General features: G+C 33.8%; 3 protein-coding genes across 11 annotated transcripts; 1 reads left to right on the top strand and 2 right to left on the bottom strand.

The window, feature by feature from the left end:
* Positions 1-213: 213 nt before the first annotated feature.
* On the bottom strand, positions 214-7,192 carry LOC101492547 (uncharacterized). The gene is made up of 8 exons (XM_004498214.4): positions 7,052-7,192; positions 3,251-3,384; positions 3,078-3,134; positions 2,851-2,943; positions 1,883-1,961; positions 1,640-1,764; positions 713-856; positions 214-633 (listed from the first exon to the last, which is right to left on the bottom strand). Exons 2-8 carry the CDS (start codon positions 3,374-3,376, stop codon positions 397-399), a joined length of 861 nt encoding a protein of 286 aa, XP_004498271.1. The 5' UTR covers positions 3,377-3,384; positions 7,052-7,192; the 3' UTR covers positions 214-396.
* Positions 3,999-7,190, bottom strand: LOC101492210 (uncharacterized). 3 transcript variants are annotated; one of them, XM_027334080.2, is made up of 2 exons: positions 7,052-7,190; positions 3,999-5,677 (listed from the first exon to the last, which is right to left on the bottom strand). In XM_027334080.2, the coding sequence occupies exon 2, from the start codon at positions 5,653-5,655 to the stop codon at positions 4,408-4,410; it is 1,248 nt and encodes a 415-aa protein (XP_027189881.1). In that variant the 5' UTR covers positions 5,656-5,677; positions 7,052-7,190; the 3' UTR covers positions 3,999-4,407. The 3 variants fall into 3 exon arrangements, with proteins under 3 accessions (XP_027189881.1, XP_012570583.1, XP_012570584.1); XM_012715129.3 differs by having other exon boundaries at positions 3,999-5,713; positions 7,052-7,180; XM_012715130.3 differs by having other exon boundaries at positions 3,999-5,709; positions 7,052-7,179.
* Positions 7,193-8,506: 1,314 nt separating the features above from the next.
* LOC101492873 (uncharacterized) lies at positions 8,507-18,308 on the top strand. Of its 7 annotated transcripts, none has more exons than XM_073367145.1 (12): positions 8,507-8,756; positions 9,144-9,184; positions 9,333-10,478; positions 10,594-11,474; positions 11,735-12,998; positions 13,641-13,761; positions 13,897-14,364; positions 14,780-14,955; positions 15,066-15,197; positions 15,907-16,050; positions 16,832-17,053; positions 17,408-18,308. In XM_073367145.1, the coding sequence occupies exons 3-12, from the start codon at positions 9,333-9,335 to the stop codon at positions 18,119-18,121; spliced, it is 5,268 nt and encodes a 1,755-aa protein (XP_073223246.1). In that variant the 5' UTR covers positions 8,507-8,756; positions 9,144-9,184; the 3' UTR covers positions 18,122-18,308. The 7 variants fall into 7 exon arrangements, with proteins under 7 accessions (XP_073223246.1, XP_073223244.1, XP_027189062.1 ...); XM_073367143.1 differs by adding an exon at positions 8,843-8,931 and having other exon boundaries at positions 8,508-8,756; positions 13,641-14,364; XM_027333261.2 differs by adding an exon at positions 8,843-8,923 and having other exon boundaries at positions 8,508-8,756; positions 13,641-14,364.
* Positions 18,309-19,964: the final 1,656 nt, after the last annotated feature.

Raw genomic sequence — 19,964 nt, forward strand, 5'->3', positions numbered from 1 at the left:
TTATTATTATTATATCATTGATTCATTTGAGATTGTGTTTAAGTAAGTATTTCTCAATAATTAATTGTTAGCAATGTTAACGGCGGACTCGAATGCACATCACTTTTATCTTTTTGATCACTATTATGCTTTCCTCAAACCACCTTATCTCTCCTTAAACATGATTTAAAGCTTTGTTTAAATCACCACGAATGGTCATGACCTTTCAGTTGGTGGCAACCAAAAATCATCACTCGCGACTGCAATTTAAAATCTTGTATGACATCAAACAACCATCTCAAAAGCTAAACTTAAAAAGACAAAATATGAAATGCACCACTCCTAACTAGCACAGCTACCAAATTACAGAATTTTGTCCAAGTCAACAACTGCATAATTACATCACTAAGTTCTATGTCATGACCCATCTTCAGCTTCAGCAGAAGCTATTTCTGAATCCAATTTATTCATTAACTGCTCGCTTACATACTTAGCCACGGATACCATATCAAGAACGACGCTCGGATCCAGCCCAGCACCTCCTCGTTTGGTTATACCACAGATGTGCCCTTTCCTATTAATAGAGATAGAAACTGCAGAGTTCATTTGTGATTCCTCTTCAGGTGTGGCATCCACAATATAATGTCTCCCAATCTAGTAAATAGAGATTGTATGAAATTCACAAAATATATAGTCAATCTGAGAACACAAGATAGCATATAAGTGTGTTTACCTTAGTCAGTGTAACTATAACAGGGACTCCAGATGTGTCGAACTGCAGAAACTCCTCATCACTTATGTCAACTTCTGGTTGCTCATCACTTGATGCACCAGCAGTTACTTTGACGCTTGGAATACCAGTATTGCTCAAAGCAGCCTACAAGAGTAACATGCATCATTGATTAGGACCATTGGGTAAACAACTTGATGAAGTGTTTGTTGAATAAGTGTTTATCATATATGCATTTGTGTATAAATTGTTTCTATAATCAAATCCACAACGGCATAAAGTTAAGTTGTTTGTTTTCATATAAGTTGTAAGTTGTTTTCTTAAGCTATCTAGAAAAGATTATTGAAATAAGCTGCAAACAATTATGGAGTATGGACATGTCATAAGTGATTTTTAAAAATTCCCCAAGAATTGTACAAGTGCTTATGTTACAAGCTAAGCTCAAGTAAGTTGTAAATAAGCTCTTCCAAACACACTCTAAGTCTAGAAATAGCTTTATATTTTCGACATCATGGTACAATAGTAAATCCATGTACAAAAACCTCCATTAAACTGATTGCAAGATCGTTTGGAATATTTAGAAAGAAAACAATGCGTAGGATGTTTTATATTGTAGCATAATGAAACAGTTGGAAACGGCCACAAGTTTCAGGTAACTTCAAACCATTTCCCAAAACCGCTATTTAAAAAAAAAAGGAGAGGGAGTTCTTAGTTCACATCTTTGTTTGAAATAGCCAAATATCATGTCTGTAACATCAACGGCAAAAATATAATGCACGAACAAGAAAAATTGGAAAGTAAACAGTATTGACATTGCTATGAAAGGATGGTTTCTTATGTCTGAAATGCTATTCATTTTATGGCCAGGATTTCATTTTCGTCATCTTTTTAGGCATTTATGGCATAAACTTTTATAGTCCTGAGTTGTACCTTGATGGCAGCACTTAGGGCGTCTAACAAATTTCCATCTGAACTGACAACAAGCCCATCAATATAAAGATCCCAACAAATTTTCCCTTCGACAACAACAAGCGAAGAGCGATCAATTCCAGCACCTGAAGGGGGGAAAAAATAGTACGGCTCAACAGAAATAAATATAAAGTTAAAAAGAGGTAAGAACATTGAAAGGTAAGTTTGAGTAAGAATAATCTTCACATTAGGAGGAAGATATACCTGCTCCACTTTTAGCACCCAAGAGACAGCGTTGAAGAGCAGTTGACAGTTCTGATGACAACTCCTCACCCCCTCTACCCTATAAAACACCGAATAAACTAATTATATTGAAGTATTAAAAGGTATTCAAAAATATGAAAAATAAGCCAGCAATCATAGAGAATACTACTGTTATTAGTGGTAGATGGCTGTTCATGGCGACAACGAAACATCTGCCACAAACTATTGCAGTCTGACAGATGCCCGGTGTTTATAAAATATAATACACATGCAAAAATACCTAAAACCACTGCCCACTATAAAAAAACTAACAGCAATAGAAGAGAACTGGAAAGCTGAAGGACAAGAGAAAAACGCAGAATAAAAAGGGAAGAAAACAAAAGACAATGTAAACACCAGAATGTTAGGATGGGAGATGGAGAGAAAAACCAGAATAAGTGAAAGATCAGAACAAGGAGAACAAAAGAAGGTTTCCAGAAAAACAAAAAATGTTTGTTCACTGTATAAGGAATTTTGCCAGAGAATGGAAGGTTGTGCGAAAGGGTCAGCGTAAACGCAAGGCCAATGGAGAACTTTGGTGGTCATGGAAGGTGGCGAAAGTGAAAAGTATAAGGCTACTGGAAGTCTCAAATTGAATGCCATTTGGAGGTGCCATGAGAAAGGTGGCCCCCATAGCATGTATATGGGGACTTGTAAATAAATGTGATACTGTACCATCATGGCACCAGCATGATCACACTGGAAAACAATATTATTATACCACTTATTGATGAAAAAAAGTGTTCACGTTGAACTCTAATCCAGCTTTGAGTTGAACAGATTCTTATCAAGTTGAGTCACGCTAAACCAAATTCAATCCGGCTCGACTCATTTCCAACCCTATTCACTGTCCTTGAATAAATGTGAACCAGAATGTCTGAATGACTTCACTAGATAAAGAAGAGGAAGACAGCAAAAGAATATGCAACCTCAAAAGCAGGCTCTGCAGTCGAACTACAATCAATATGTATCAAGACTTTCCCTTTGTCAGGTTGCATGAAGCTTGGTTTTCCAAGTTCAGCCTGCACTTGTGTAGCCAATATACCATGATTAGTAGAAGAACTAATGTGATTTTTTTTTTAAATTATATGTACTATTAAAGAAAAGGAAGTTATGAGTCATGAAAGAAGAGATCAACTCCAACATTTTAACACACCTTCACACTGGCAATGACATCTGTAGCACCTATTCTAACTCTGGCCGAACCATTTGCCTATCATGAAGGTCATCAAATGTACAAATTAAAACTGTTTGCAGCGAGAAAAGTTCAGCTGGTTGGGGTCAAATCATTGGGATCCCCCTGCAAATGCCAAGTCATCAAGGCATTACCTGAGGAATGATTCCAGTTTCAACATAAATTGGTCGATAAGTCAATCTCTTTCTACCATCACAGCGAAGATCCTGAGCAATGCCACCTTGGATGAAATGTTGTTCTCCTAGAGATAAACCCACCATTCTTACAACTGCATGAGTTTAGAGAAACTTTATGAGTATAAGTACAAAGGGGAAACTACTGTATACCTAGAAAGTGACATGGAGAAGCCAACCAAGAAAAATTAAGTGGGATGGCCACTATAGACTTATGTATACCACAGTTGCTGCTTGTGAGTCCCTGGTAGCAATATGTAGCAGTGAACCCCAAAATTTGCTATAGTGGAATGACCACTATGCAGAAGATTATGGATACAAGATTCACAATTTATAATACTGATAATATATTTTTTCAAAAGTAAAAAAATTATCCAAAATTCAAGACTTTTATGGTTAACTAGCGTGAGACAGACACTCTTGTATCCGTTTGTCCGCTTTTCTAGTTTTGCGTTAACATATATTAATCATGAACATAATATTTATGTAATTTTTAATTTAATTTTAAATATTCCTCTCAATCCTCTCCCCTTTTTTCTTGTTTGCCTATTGTTTATTGGTGTTTTTTTCTTCTCAATGGTGGTTACTATCATGTTAGAAGTTAAAAAAATGTTAGGGTATTTTTGGTAGCAAAATATGCTACACCAAAATAGGGTATTGCCTATATATATAGTATAGAAGATAAATTATGTTCTCAACACACAATCACTATCAGCTGAAGGCATAATTATTAAGTCAATAAAAACAAAAATCAAGGAGAGTAAAGATAAAAATAAAAACAGAATACACAGACAAGTGAAGTACAAAGAAAAAAGAAATACAATGATGGGATGGAAATAATGGGAAAAACAGAACAACTGACTTGTGACAAAACGAGCAGTGAAAGATCATATAAAACTGTAAAATAAATTCTATTGCTTCTGTTGCCAGCAAACTACTTTTTTCCAATTTCACATTATCCCATTTGTCTAAGACAACCACATTTGCTACCTAGTTTCCAGTAAAACCTGGTGAACAAACATTTGATACTTTAAGACAAATTAATATCAAATGAAGCTCTTGAATACACCCTGAATTTGACTTGCCATTGACATCACTAACTGATGATTAATCTCTGATCAAAGGCAAATGCTGTGCATGAAATATATGTTTCCTCTATATCTAAGCATCCTATTGTCTGCTCCAACACACCACATATGGCCTTGCAAATCCAAATGCCCTTTCATTCCAGCTGTTTCCCATACAAACTTGAAAAGCCCAAGTGCTCGATCCAACTGCTTCACACCACGCCCAATCATCCTCTCACTATTTGAAGTCAAAATTCTTCCCATGAACAAGCAAAACCTATCATTTCCATTTCTGTAAATCCCACCACACAAGTCTACTTCGATATCAGTAACTCTTCCATGGAGGTAATACTGTAATAGAGTGAATAAGCAACCAGATGAATGGCCCAATGTTTTGGAAAGCTTCTTCTGCACAAGGATTTGTAGATATCGAGCATCCTTGTATGCAATATTGTTATCAATCGAAATATCCTTGATGTGTAAAAGCCCCTCCTTCATGACCTCAACCTTAGCCACATGCAACTTTAATCGTGTTTCACTTTTACAGCATTTAATCAGGTCATTGAACATGGCAAGAAAATCTTCCCATTTCTGGGAATCAGAAGAACTAACAGTTTTAGAAGGTGAAAACTTCATCCATGAAGATGAGTCGGTGTCAGAAAAACTGGCAGTTTCTGTCAGAAATTTCAAGCAGCTATGAATAATTTGCTGACCCAATATAATACCTTCGTTCAAGCCCTGAGAACTTAAAGAATCCAAATCAACTGCAAAATTATTCAGAGTTTCTTTAAGTGCACCGGTCCATATATGGTGCTGCGCAACCTGCGGGCATACTTTGAAACGAACCACCTTTCTCTGTTGAGAAGAAACATTAAGAAAATTACTCACCTTACTCAGTGAATCAATCACCATAGATTCTCTTTCATAAGTTTTACTGAAAGGGGTAAATGTATCATGTGTATTTGTGGTGGAGGAAACAACACGTCTCATGTTGTGTTGAACAAACGGAGACCCAATGAACACTTGGACAAGAGACTTGAACGTACGCATTTCATTCTCAATTTGATCATCGAAAATGGTTGAATTACTATTTACATCAACAAGTCGTCCATTAACTATATCCACATTTGCAAGCAATTGGGTCAACTTAATTAGCTTTGGAAACTCATCTCGACACCATTGCAAGTCGGAAACATCTTGTGAAGAGTGATAAAGTATTGAGTTCAGACAGAGAGCTGCAGATTTGTTGGTCCTAAAATGATTTCCACCGTAAAGCAGCTTCCGAATTCTACAAGCCATTACTACCTGATATGGCAAAATGCTGCAACTAAAATGTCACCTTCCAAGCAAATTCTGGCTTCAAGAAGATGAAAACAAAGTAAAACAACCCTCCAAATGGCAACTTATATAATATGAGCCCATTGACTTCAAAAGAAAGGTGACATTTTCCTCCAGAAATTTTGTCAAACATATTGTGCAATTGCCCTAAGAACCTCCCCATCTCTGGTAATGCAGCAACACTATAATTCTAAGTTTTTTATACAGATAGAATGCAACATAATACTTTCTCCGTCCTAAATATTAGATTAGCAAAAGAAAAATATCCCAAGTTAAGTGTCACATTATGTTTTGAAGGTACAATTAATTATTTTATTCCACTTCTACCCTAAATTAATATCACGTGCATCATTCCCAAGTCTATTATACTCCACTATGCATTCATGTCAACGGTTAACACCTATTAGTTAACAAAGACAATTTTCTAAAATTGTTCCAGCATTTCATTTATTTTCATCTTATCTTAGCCTATGATTGATTTCGCAGTGGGATTGACAAAATCACAGTGAGTAAAACCGATTTTAGTCAAAAGTGAGTTGATTGTAAAATGATTTATGTTTATATTCAGATAAAAGTGAATTGAACAATAAATTTCACTGTAAAAGTGAATTGGACTCAAACTTCAAATTATAATCAATTCAGAAGTCAAAATCAATTCTAATTGATAGCACCCAAACACGCCAAAATCAATTTTACGCCTCCATAATTGATTTTGGCTCCTCCAAAAGTGAAACCAAACATACGCATAATGTAATAGCCCGGCCCCAATTACCGGCATTGTTATTCACAATCTTCTCGCCCCCTTCCACCCAGTTAGGAATTAATGAGTTTTTGCCTTCTGTGGGAATCGAACCCGGTACCTAGGGAATAAGTACCGCCGTTCATTCCTTCCCACTACCAATTGAGCACCCGAACGAGCCGTACTTATCCCTAGATACCGGGTTTGATTCCGACGGAAGGCAAAAATTTGTTAATTCCTAACTGGGTGGAAGAGGGACGAGAAGTCGTGAATAACAGTACCGGAACTGAGGCCGGGCAGTTACACATAGAGAGTAGTTTTTGCAAAATGACATAGGCTCACAGTAATTTAGTTAGTCCTACCACGAAACCAAACATAAAAGTGAGACTTGATATGGGACTAACAGACACGTGATTTTCAGATATTCAGGAATGTTTTACAATTCCTAGGAAAAGTAGGGTGGGAATAACAGTTTCCCACATTTCATATGAGAGATAAAAATTGAACCAAAACCTTTATGAACAATATAGAAAACACAAACTAGCACAATTGAATTCCAAGTATTTGCAATCGGAATTTCATTTCAAAAATAAGAAAGAAAAGAAACAATGCAATTACCTTACAAAGAGGAACCCAAATTTCACAAATGCAATGACACCGAAGAGCAAGGAAGTAGAGACCGCCAAATCTGTGGTATCCGCAGCAATTTGAAAGATTTTGTAGATGTTAAATTAGGGTTAAAACAGGTATATAATTGGGTATTTTTAGATAAACTTTATATTTTAAATTTGATCTGTTATTTAAAATAATCCCACCTATTCATTCCAGTTTGGGTCGTTGATTCACGAAAATTTGTCCCTTTATTTTTAAAATAGACGGCGTGGATTTAAGATGGTTATATCTTTTTTTTTTTTTTTTTATTCCACAAATACCTTACTCTGAAACAATATTACCGGAATGTCCTACTTTTTCGTTCCCTTAGGAAGTTGTTCCTGGGGAAGCGACATCTTGAAGAGGACATCTTTTAATGCTAACAGGGGTCGTTTCCTGGGGAAGCGACCTCCCACTGGGTTTGTTTTTTTTTGTTATAACTATTAAACTAACTTTAAAATATAACAAAAAAAAAAAAAATCCAGTGGGAGGTCGCTTCCCCAAGAAACGACCGTTGTTAGCATTAAAAGATTTCCTTTTCAAGAGGTCGCTTCCCCAGGGAACAACTTCCTAAAGGAACGAAAAAGTAGGACATTCCGAAAATATTGTTTTAGAGTAGGGTATTTGGGGAATAAAAAAAAAAAAAAGATATAACCATCTTTTTCCCGTAAGCATTATCAAATTACAATTTTTATTTTATTTTTTTTTTAAATTAAAAAAGGAGAAATCTTATTAATTAAATATATTAATTATCATTTTATAACTATCTTTAGAAAGATTTGAACTAGTTGCCTTCAACTTAACTATTAGGCGCAACTTAAAATGAATTTAAACTATATATTAAAATGAGATTAACTGTTGACCAATGTCAAAAGTTTTATGCCACGTATCACAATCATTGATTGTGATTAATTGATGTTATAAATTTTATTTACGTTGACACGATATATAAATTAAATTCTATAATAATAATGAATTTTTATATATAAGAGACCATCATTTCATGAAATTTGGATTTGGTGCATAGACTAATTACAATTTATTACAAATTTATCTATGAAGAGTTACAATTCATTACAAATTATAATTAATCTATGAACAATTACAATTTATTACAAATTTATCTATGAGATTACAAAATTTCATCAATAAATTTGTCAACGAGAATATGACATTGATATAGAATCAACATGGATAAACCATATATTTAATTAGACTACTACGTCAATATTTAATAATAAAAATTTACGAAAAAACTATTCTAATTAATATTTTACAATTTAAAAAATGTATTTGCCAATACACAAATTTCGAAGACTAATCTGATGAAACTTATAATTCTGTGAATCAATTTGACTATTCACTGTATAACATTTGACTCCCCTTCTTCTTATGCTTGGCAACTCTTGTGATTGGAAAGAAGAAGACAAATCAGTGGCACATAAAAAAAGACAAGGTGTGAACAGAGGAGAGGAGTTCATATTAAATTGAACCAATGATATTATATTATAAAGATAAAATAATTAGTGACCAGTGGAAGACAGTAATAAAAAATGAAAACTTTGCAAAGAGTTGACTGATCTTGACTCCCAAAGGTGATTAATTATTGTGGAAATCTTGGTTGGTTCCCCCTCTTCTTTGAGTAAAGATTGCAGTCATTGTTTGTTTGATAGTAAGTCTTGCTTATCACAATTGTTTCTTACTAACAATATCACCATTTGCTGTTATTTGTGACATGACAAATAGTTTTTTTTATAGGTAGATAGATTATGTTAGTTTCCGAGATTCAAACCCTGATTAGTACTCCTTCGAGAGCTCACCAACCGAGTTGTCTACTTGGTACATCTGTGAGAAGTAGTTAATTTGTGAATGAATGTGATTTTGCAAATCTAATATAATATAATCAATCTAGCTAGTTTTTTGTGATTATGAACTTTCCACTCCCTAATAAGATTTTATTTTATTTTTATTTTCCCATTGTTTTTAGCTTTCTGTTGGAGTATTGATAGTTGCAAAAATATATCTCACAAAGTTTCCACATGCATGTGCTTTGATTTAGGTCTTCAAACTTCAAGGTTAAGGGTCCACACTTAACTCAAGGTAATGCTTACTCTCAATAATAGTCTAGATAATAGTTTTTGACAATAATTACTAATTTCATTTAATTTTCCTAAGTGAATTATTATGTAAATTACTATGTCCTAATTAATTATCTTGCATTTCAATTAATTTTTTAATTTTGTTTCAGATGACATCGGTCCTTTCCGATTGCTTGAGAGTTATAGCGGAGAAATTTCTGGATCTGACTATAGGCGAAGCACGTTACCTGTGTTGTTTCAATACCATAGTTGAAGAGCATGAAAGGGAAAAGGGAAAACTGAGAGCAAAAAGGAAGGGTGTAATGGAAAATGTGAATGTGGCGAAGAATAGAGCAGAAGAGATAGTGAATGATGTTACAGTTTGGATCCAGAATGCTGACAATATCATCAATGATAACAATGAAATGAAAAGGACTTGTTTTTCTGGATGGTGTATCAATTGCATGTGGCAATATCAAAGAGGCAAGGAACTAGCTGTAAAGACATTGGAGATTGCAGAACTGAAAGAACTTAACTTTGAAAGTGTCGGACGCGCTGGTAAGCTTCCAGGTGTGGAATATCACTCTTCACAAGATTTTATTGAATTTGAGAGCAGAACTTCCCAACATAAACAACTTTTAGAGGCACTTAAAAATGAAGAAAACTATATGGTTGGATTGCATGGTATGGGGGGGACTGGTAAAACAACATTGGTACAAAAAGTTGGTAATGAAGTCAAAAGATCAAACTTTTTTGATGAAGTCATCTTCACTACTGTGTCTCATGCTCCTGATATAAGAAAGATTCAAGACAACATTGCAACCCCTTTAGGTTTGAAACTAGAGGAAGGAGACCAGTTGCAAAGGGCCAAAAAACTATGGTCTAGATTAACTAATGGTGAAAGGATACTTGTAATATTAGATGATGTTTGGGAGGAGCTCAAGTTTGAAGATATTGGCATTCCCTCATGTAACAATCACAATGCATGTAGAGTTTTGATTACTTCGCGCATGATGAGTGTATGCAATTCAATGAGCTGCCAAAGCACCATTGATCTAGAGCTCTTATCTGAGGAGGATGCAAAGATTCTATTTGAAAAGCATACCGGATTAAGGGATGAATCACCCAAAAATTTGAAAAAATTGGCACAGCAAATTGCGAACGAATGTAAAAGATCGCCTGTTGCAATTACTGCTATAGCGAAAAGTTTAAAGCACCAGCCTCCAGAACTTTGGAAGGTAGCTTATAAAAGCTTGAAAGAATTTAAACAAATCCGTAACGTCGACGAAGATTTGAAGATCTATAAATGCTTTCAGGTACAACAACGGTTACCAATGCCCCTTCCCACAAGGTGGAATCAGATACCTGAATCAAACGACACCATTATAATGACAGACTATTTTAACTCCAAATTCTTCTTGATGTTTTCAGGTAAGCTACGAGAATCTTAAGGACGAAAAGGCCAAGAAACTCTTCATGTTATGTTCTCTATTCCCTGAAGATTATGAAATTCGTGTGGAAGATTTAACCATATTTGGAAAAGGATTAGGCATATTTGGAGATGTTGACTCGTATGAAGCGGCAAGGATAGAAATGCTTACAGCAAAAAGGAAACTTCTAGATGCTTGTTTGTTGTTGAAAGGTCAAGAGGGATGTGTCAAAATGCATGACTTGGTACGTGATGCAGCACATTGGATAGGAAACTATGAGATTCAGGTGATTATGGGATCCAAAGTTCATGCAACAGCCAAAAAAGGTACCATAACATATTTGTATTGCCAAAATGTAAAAAGATTTTGCCTCCCCAATCAGTTGGATTGCACCAAAATTAAGATTTTAATAATACTTTGCTTAGACAAAGAAGGTTTTGTGGAAATGCCGCAAGCATTTTTCGAAGAAACGAAAGATCTAGAAGTTTTGGCTATATCCAAGGCAGAGAACATTAGGGGAAAGCCGAGTCTAGCTTTGCCAAGATCGATCGAAACCTTAAAAAATATCCGCACTCTATGCTTGAGAGGTTTTAATTTAGGTGATATTTCTATTCTGCAAAAACTAGAGATACTTGAGACTCTTGAGTTGAGTGATTGCTCAATCATTAGACTTCCCAAAGGGATGGTGAAGTTGGAGAAGTTGAGATTATTGGCTTTGACATGCTGTGCAATTGAAAAGAATCACTTTGAAGTGATTGGAAGACTTTCTCAATTAGAGGAATTGTATGTCATGAGAAGTCCAGACAGATTCAGATGGAAATTTGACAAAGAAGTTGTTGCTACCATTTTTGACAGAGACAACATTATCCCAACATTGCAGAGGTACTTTAAAGAAATAATTTCATAAACTTGTGGAGAAAGTAATGAAATAATTCTTTCATGTTTTTATAACTATAGTCTTAGACGGATTATAGAGGAAAAGAAATTACAATAGATGACAAAATCATAAAAATAAAATTCAAGAGAATAAAATAAAGTTAAAATCTGATTTTCCTTGATTGTTCAACAACTTGAATAGAGTGCAAACACTAATATGCTTAAATAGACTATAATTATTACATAATATACACCATTTACAACAGGTACCATATACAGATAGGACATGATTCTGGATTATATCACTCAGTGGATGATTCCATATCAAGAGCTTTGTCTATTGAATATTTTGACCCCAATTCAAATGCAACAATTAAGGACCTGGTTGAAAGAGCAGAGATTCTTCACTTGAAGAGGATTCAAGGAAATTATACAACTGTAACACCTCAACTAGTCGAAGCAATAGGAGGAGAAATGAATGACTTGATCAATCTCAAGCTTGAGTTTTGTTCTAAGATAGAATGCCTCATTGATACTAATAACTTTTCATCTTCCATAGGATCCATATTCTCCAAGCTGGTTAAAATAGAAATCAGAGGCATGGATAATTTGAAAGAACTATGCCACGGTCCACCTCCTTCTGACATATTCGGAAACCTGCAAGAGATGAGTATATATTTATGTCACCAATTGCATGGAAGATTATTTGAAGGAAACTTGAACCTTGGAAGAATTACGGTGTTTCAAGTGGAATACTGTCGCATGTTAACATCTATGTTCACGCCTTCCACAGCTGCAAGTCTAGTGCTGTTGGAAGAATTGGTAATAGAAGGATGCAAGGAACTGAGAAACTTAATATCATATGAGGAAGAAGAAAATAAACAAGAGCAAATAGTTCAGCATGATGATAATGATCAAAAAATTTATGGCTCAATTTTTCCAAAATTGAGAACTTTTGACTTAAGAATGTGTGACCAATTAGAATATATAATTACAAGAAAGGACTGCCTTGGACCCCTCAGTCCTTCAGATTGCCTTTCAAGACAGTCATTGATCCTGCGTCATGTCAGAGAGATGACACTCAAAAACTGTTTAAAAATAAAACTACTTTTCAATTTGTCTGTTGCTCGAAGTATGTTGTTGGAAGAATTGAGGATAAAGGAATGTCATTCGATGACGAGCATTGTAACAGATGTTGGAAATGATGAGAGTCATGTGACGTGTGGTTCTGTCTTCCCAAGATTGAAATTCCTGAGTGTTCAAGATTGTAGCCAAATGCAATATATGTTGGGACAAGACCATGAAGAACATAATAATGACATAGAGATTCATATTTATCTACCAGAATTGGAGCAACTAACTTTCTCTAGAGTACCGAAACTCATCAGTACTTGTTCCATAAACTATAATGCCACATATCCATCTTTGAAAGAGTTTTGTTTGGAAGAGTGTCCTGAGTTTACCATCAACTCTATTAGTGATTTCATATTTCATTTGGGTGCAAGACAATTGGCTGACACATCCACTGAGGTACCAAAATTCTTATATTCTTGTAGAAATTTTTGTTACTGATGTCACTTATATGTATATTTTATCATGATTATTAACTTGTTGCATGGATTATGGAATACACATCTGTAAACTGATTTGACACAATTTACCAAACTTTATGTGGAATCATAGCTAAGTTCTGTTTCTTTTCCTAAACCTCATACATAGCATGTCTTTAAGGAACGAAATTGAGGCTGAAGTTGATAAAGTTCTAGAGAGAGATAACTCAGAGAAAGAGAGAATCAGATATTTGATTTCTGAGAAATGAGAATTCTACATTAATCTAATCTCACTATATAGGTAATTAGATTAGCAAATATGATAACTCTCCTTAAGCGCTTCTGGAAGAACAATATTTGATTTTTGTTAAATGAAAAATAGATAACTCTCTGTTGAGGCTGGACTTCCAGTTATGTCACAGGGAATCCGTCAGTTGTATGGATGAAGATTGTATTGGATGACTTGAAAGTAAAGTATGAATATTTTAAGAAATTTCTGGCTAGGATATTTCATTCTTTCCTTCTCTATCTCTTTTGTACAAATCACAATAACTGAATTGGTTTATACAATAAATACAGATTTGTCAAATTCAACTAATTATTGTATGCTACAATTTTATAGGACATAGGAAAAATGGAAAAGCATTTCCAAACTCTAGAAAAACTCTGCATTGAGAACTCAGACATTAAAGGGATTTTTAGTCTTGAAGAACTTCCAATCATTGGTCAACAAATGAGCTCAGGTTTGCAATCCCTTAAATTGTACAATCTACATGAACTAAGGTATACATTCATGGGTCCAAAACATTTTATAAGCCTCCAAAATATCAAAACTTTACAAATTGAGGGATGTAGTAAACTGAAAGTTATCTTCTCAGCATCTGTCTTGAGAAGCCTTCCACAGCTGACATATCTAGAAATCAACAACTGTGAAGCATTACAAAGAATAGTGGAAGAAGATGATGAAAATCAAAGCCAGACAAATCCTTATTCTCGAGTGGTAAGCTTCCCGAAACTCGTTGCAGTTGTCATCAAGTGTTGCCATAGTTTGAAAAGTCTCATCTCTGTCACCACATTCCGAGAGTTTCCAAAGTTAGAGCTCATGATCATAAAAGAAGCCTCTCAGTTAGATGACATGTTTAGAAGTGAACAAGGCGATGGGATTCCGGAGCAGAAACTTCGGCTTCCTAAACTCAAGTATCTAGTGCTTATGCAACTTCCAAACCTAGTTGATTTGAGCCAACAAATGGAATTGCAGAATGTGACTTACAGCATTATTCAGTATTGCCCAAAACTTTCTTTTGATTCAACAACTACTCTTGAGAACTTCAAGAATATATTAGAAGGTATGCACTTCATCTATCATCTTGTCTACTTACTAAAAAAGTATATGATAATTGTAAACTCAATATCCAACTTAGCTAAAAGTCGCGAAAATTAAAATGCCTGGTACAATAAAAAAAAAAAAAAAAGCCATTTTTTCCATGTACCAAGGCTAATATGCTTAAGTAGACTACTTTATATCTAATAGGCTTGATTAATTGACCGACTATAATTATTACAAATAATTACATAATATACGCTATTTACACCCCTACTCCTATTTCTTTACCTCACCTCTGTCTTTCTTTTCTATTGTAATTTTCACAGTATAAAATTCTACATTATAAAGTAAGAAATACTTTTCACTTCTAAAATACTGCCCCATCGTTCTTTTTCTTTTTTAATAAATTGTCTACAATTTATTCTTTCTTATTTTAGATAGTAACATTGACCACGAAGTCCATCGGGAGTTATTTGAAATATTTGACACCATCATGGAAGAAGCTGAAAATGAAAATCCAATGTCAGAAACCATTCCTCAATCACCAATAGTAGATGAAGTTCAAGATGTTGAGGTTCAATCAGCACCTCAAAGGGAGCTTCCTTGTTCACAGGTTAACACTAGCTAATCCATCTATGTCACATTTCTAAGTAGAAGTTTTCAATAATTTCTAGTTCATCTCACCATATATGAGACATAATTATATCTTTTGGTGTTGCTCAGATTATTGATGAAGCAGATAAAGAAATTGTTGCTGCACATGATTCAAGAATGGAAACTTCATCAATAGATTTAGAAGTGATAACAATGCCTTATTCATTCCCTTCAGCTATCCTTCGATCCAAAAAAACACAGGTGGGTCTACTGACTCTATTTGTTGTAGTTGAGAATCACACATTAGATAAAAAATGATTCGATAATATATTTATAAGTGGAGACATCCTTCATCTTAAATGTTGATTTTATAAAGATGTGTAAAACTCAATATTGTTTCAATCCATTCGGGTCACCACTTGACAATGTGTTTATATAAGTGAGAGCATCCCTTACATTATAAGCTAGCTTTGTAGGGTTCAGTTAGAACCAACACAAAGTTTATATAAATAGAAGGCAATCAATCCTCACTTAACAAGTCGCTTTTATAGTTAAGTCGTTTTTATAAAGATAAGTTAAACACTTAAACTTAATATTATATCTGAGCTAATCCATTGTAGTCACCCACTTGAAAATGTTTTTATATAAATGAGAGCATCCCTCACCTTACAAGTCAATTTTGTAGACCCAATCTTGATTTTAAATTTTTTTAAGGACTAGTGGTGTATATGGAAATAAATGGCTTTAAAAGTAACCCTTTCTTCTTCATGAACTCACATAGGAGAAGGTGGACGAAAAAGTAATTATAGAAAGAAGTTTGATTGACCAACAAGAACCCACAAAAGCAAGTTTCAAAATGGAAATTGTCATGCCATTGCATTATAATGTCAAGAGAATTTCCAGTTTAAGTTATTGTGCTTCTTAACACAACATATCAACTTCAATTTATTTATACTTTGTATTCCTTCAGAGTACTAAAGAAACAGTAGAACAAAGTCTTCTTGAGTGTCCTAAGACAGAGAATGCCACAACAACAATATGGTTAACAAACTCAGAACCAAGCAATCCATCTCTGGGACCATTACTTATTCCTTTACAAAAGGAATCTTCACAGGTAACTTATTTTCTGTTTGAATAAAACAATACTCAAACTAGTATTAACTATTGTTTTGGAAAAATATCTCAAACTATTTATTGCATAAAGTGAAGAGGTGGAATGAGATCATAAGTGGTTACTTGAGAATCAGGTTTTGGTGAGTATTGACTATTGTTTTGGAAAAATATCTCAAACTATTTATTGCATAAAGTGAAGAGGTGGAATGAGATCATAAGTGGTTACTTGAGAATCAAGTTTTGGTGCTTAATAACTTAAGAGATTAGCTCTTAGATTTATATTATTTATAATCAAAACTCCTTGTAATCAAAACTGCAGAAGGAGAATCTCTTAATTAAAGGAATAAATCTGGACTAAATCAAACCTATACCAATCCTAATAAAAACATAATTATATACATGGAAATAACTAATATATACAAGGAAGAGCATATATCTTAATAGTAACAAACTAAATCAGTGCATATCTCAACAAGAGTATTCCATCAAAAGTAACAAATTGTTTTTTTTTTTGGAATGGATAAATTACCCTAAAACGACAACTAAAAAGGAACAAAAATAGCACATAGGAGTATGTGAGCGTGGAGTATAAATGAAAATGTTGAAAAAGTTTCAACTTCAGATGAAACTAAGGCAATAAGTTCACCCATGACATTCAGGACTACAAACCTGCAACCAGATGCATTAGTTAGTTTTCCTCTTATGGTGAAAACATTTCATGCATATTATCTTTTGAATGAAGCCACTGGCCCAAATCTTATTTTTTTTCATATTTATTTTAGTCACCACAGTTGGTTGAAAAACAGTCAATAGATGAACAAATTACTATGGATCAAGGAACAATAAGAGAAACTAACAGCTTCAATGGAACTCCTGATGAACATTCCAACCTTACACAAAATGTTAAAATCTCTACAAATGGAAGTGTTTCTGAAGTAGTATTAAACAAAACTGCATTAGCAGTTCCATCATTTCCTGAGTTGGATGATTCGGCACTAGCTCTGGTGGGTGATTTGTTGAATGAAACCTCTTCCATGGCAATTATTTTGCGAGTAATGGTCCTTAAATGTGTGAGGCACTATTTCTAATTTTCTATAGTTCTTGAATGTATTAAAATTACAAAAGCATCTCTAGCTGTGTATTTTGTTTGTTAGTTTAGTCCTCAAATGCGTCTTCAGTTAATCAATTTAGTCCACAGATTATCAACATAAAAAACACGAGAATGCTTTTGTACTTCCGATTCATTCAAGGACTATAGTGACCTCGCTTCACACATCTAAGGACCAAAATTACTGTTTATTTTTTTAGCCATATGTTACTAATGGTTTGAAGCTATGATCTCATTTTATTTGTTTTAGATATCTCCAACCTCTGAAACCAATGTAACATGTTCCATTTCATTACCAATGCAAAGAATGTCAAGTAGCTTGTTGGAAGATATATTCAGCAAAAAAGCCAAAGTTGATCATTTTTCAAATGATACTGAAAACTCAAGTTCTAGTCTGATTCTTAAAGATGAACTATGTGTGTATCTCAACATGTCACTGGAGGATATTATTGACAATAATGTTTACAACAATGTAGAGAGAATTGTAAATTCTTTGGCAAAGGAAACTACAGATGCTTTCCAACGGAACATCCTCAAAGACTTCACAAATAGGTTGAAAATTTTCAAAGAAGGTGTTCCTAAAGCCATGAGCACATTGCAATCAAGCTCTGAGTTTATGTCCAATTATGAGAACCTTAATATGGAGTTGAAAGCCAAGTTGAATGAAGGACAAGAAAAAATTGAAAACTTGGAAACCAAACTTTCTGAGACATTGGCAAAAGAGTGTACTATTGATATGAAGATTAAAAAATTAATTAATCAGAAAAATGAGATTGTTGCACAGAAGAACTTCCTTGCATCTCAACTTGATATGTACACTAAGGTGGTGTCTAAGGATTATGAAAATTGGAAAGGTTTGGGAGAGGAACTGAATTCTTGCAGTGACAGGTGGTTAGAGTCTAAAGAAGATTTAGCTCATGCAAATGCTAGCTGGAAAATCTTAAAGGAGATTTTACTTTTATGACTAAAATCACATAATTCAGCTTACAAAGATCATCTTTAAAAACTTGCATTAATGACTAAGGAGAATCATTTTCAATAGTATTATTAGTGCATGAATTCTTGTACACAGGACAGAGGCCTAAGATTTTGGATGCTCTGAACAAACACTCGTCATAAACTCATAATAATCTGAACTTATTCATTTTGTATTTTTTATTGTTAAATCTAATAATCCGTTCATAATCAAGATTCTTTAAAAAAATTCTAAAAATAATCAAATGAAGACTATCTAATATATCTTGCCATATAGAAAACCACAAATAACATTGTGACAATACCAATGATAGTTAATAGTATCATTTTATAAGTTTGCATACACTAGGTATACAATTAAATGTCCTCGAAGAATACTGTCATAATGCTTGATTTAAATTTTGTTGGGAAAAAATCCAGAGACGCTGACATCTATGTAAACTACTATTGTTAATTCCTATTTCAGATGATGGCTATGAGATTCGTGTGAATACATTTTATATGAGTTAGCATGGCTGCTGTCAAGCGTCGTCTTTGTTATGTGTTTGCACGGGTCTTTTGAATAATTAATTATTGAAAATGTAAGTTTCATCAGCAAAAAATCAATGAAGATGGTCCTAACAATCAATTTACTATATCACATTATGACAAATATAATAATGTGTTTCAATATCAACTATTATCTGCTACATTTCTTCTTGTTCCATATGAAGGTATTGTTTTGGAGATGCATCTGTAAAGAATGACCATGATAAGAGAAATCACAGAACAAGCACCATAGTATTAAATGCATTAAAGAAAACCAAGAGTACTATTACACTATTCGAAATAGATAGTAGATCAGTGTATAATTTCATCCATCAAAGATCAAGAGACTTAGTCTATTCGAAAGAGTGACACAATAGCTTCTCTACTTAATGACCTGCTTATTTGATGTTTCATAAATGCATACAACAAATTCCTTGAAGTACTGATCAAAACTAAAAATGCCAAACTAGACTATATTGTACTAAGAAAAATGAAAACATTAGAATACAACAACTTTAAATTACTTTGGTCTTTTCTCATTCAATCAGTATGACAAATGAACCAAATTTAAGAATATCTTTCAACAAAAACATGTCAAAGAACCACTAATGAAAATCATATTTATGTCCAAAAAAGCAATATCTACATCTATGGTCATTTGAAGAACCCAATTACTCAAAAATGAAAAACAAAAACAAACTTAAACGTTACACAAATGAGAGGTTGAATAGAACCTAAGTTGGGAGCTGAAAATCTCATAATTTATATCAACTTTTCACTAACTATTTTTGCTTATATTTCATTCCAGAGGTAGTAATTAACTGATGAAAGATTTGCGATCAAGAACAAGACAAGTTAAAATTGATCCAAATCATCAATTAAATATAACATATCAAAACAGCATTGCCATTAATCAAATAATAACTACAACTATGCATGTAACTATAAACTATATAACCAAAATATTTAAACCACAATCTCTACAGCAACATTGAAAACATTGATGCTTCCGCATTTACATGGCATCATTTGACCTCAATTATCTGTAATATCAAATAACACAACTACAACGGCAATTTGAAACATCTACCTTTTAACATATCAAAAACAGTTATTATCAGTGAAGATAACAGCATATGATAATTCATAACTAACAACACTACATCACTGAATCAAAATACAAAGAAAATAGAATCTACGATATGGAGCATAACACATGCTGAACTATTCTTCCGCCTTTTCCTATAGAATCAGTGATTCATTCACTCCAATACTTCTCATCACCATCTTTACCAACTCTTTCC

This window comes from Cicer arietinum, chromosome 4 (assembly GCF_000331145.2).
Source record: "Cicer arietinum cultivar CDC Frontier isolate Library 1 chromosome 4, Cicar.CDCFrontier_v2.0, whole genome shotgun sequence".
Classification (NCBI taxonomy): domain Eukaryota; kingdom Viridiplantae; phylum Streptophyta; class Magnoliopsida; order Fabales; family Fabaceae; genus Cicer; species Cicer arietinum.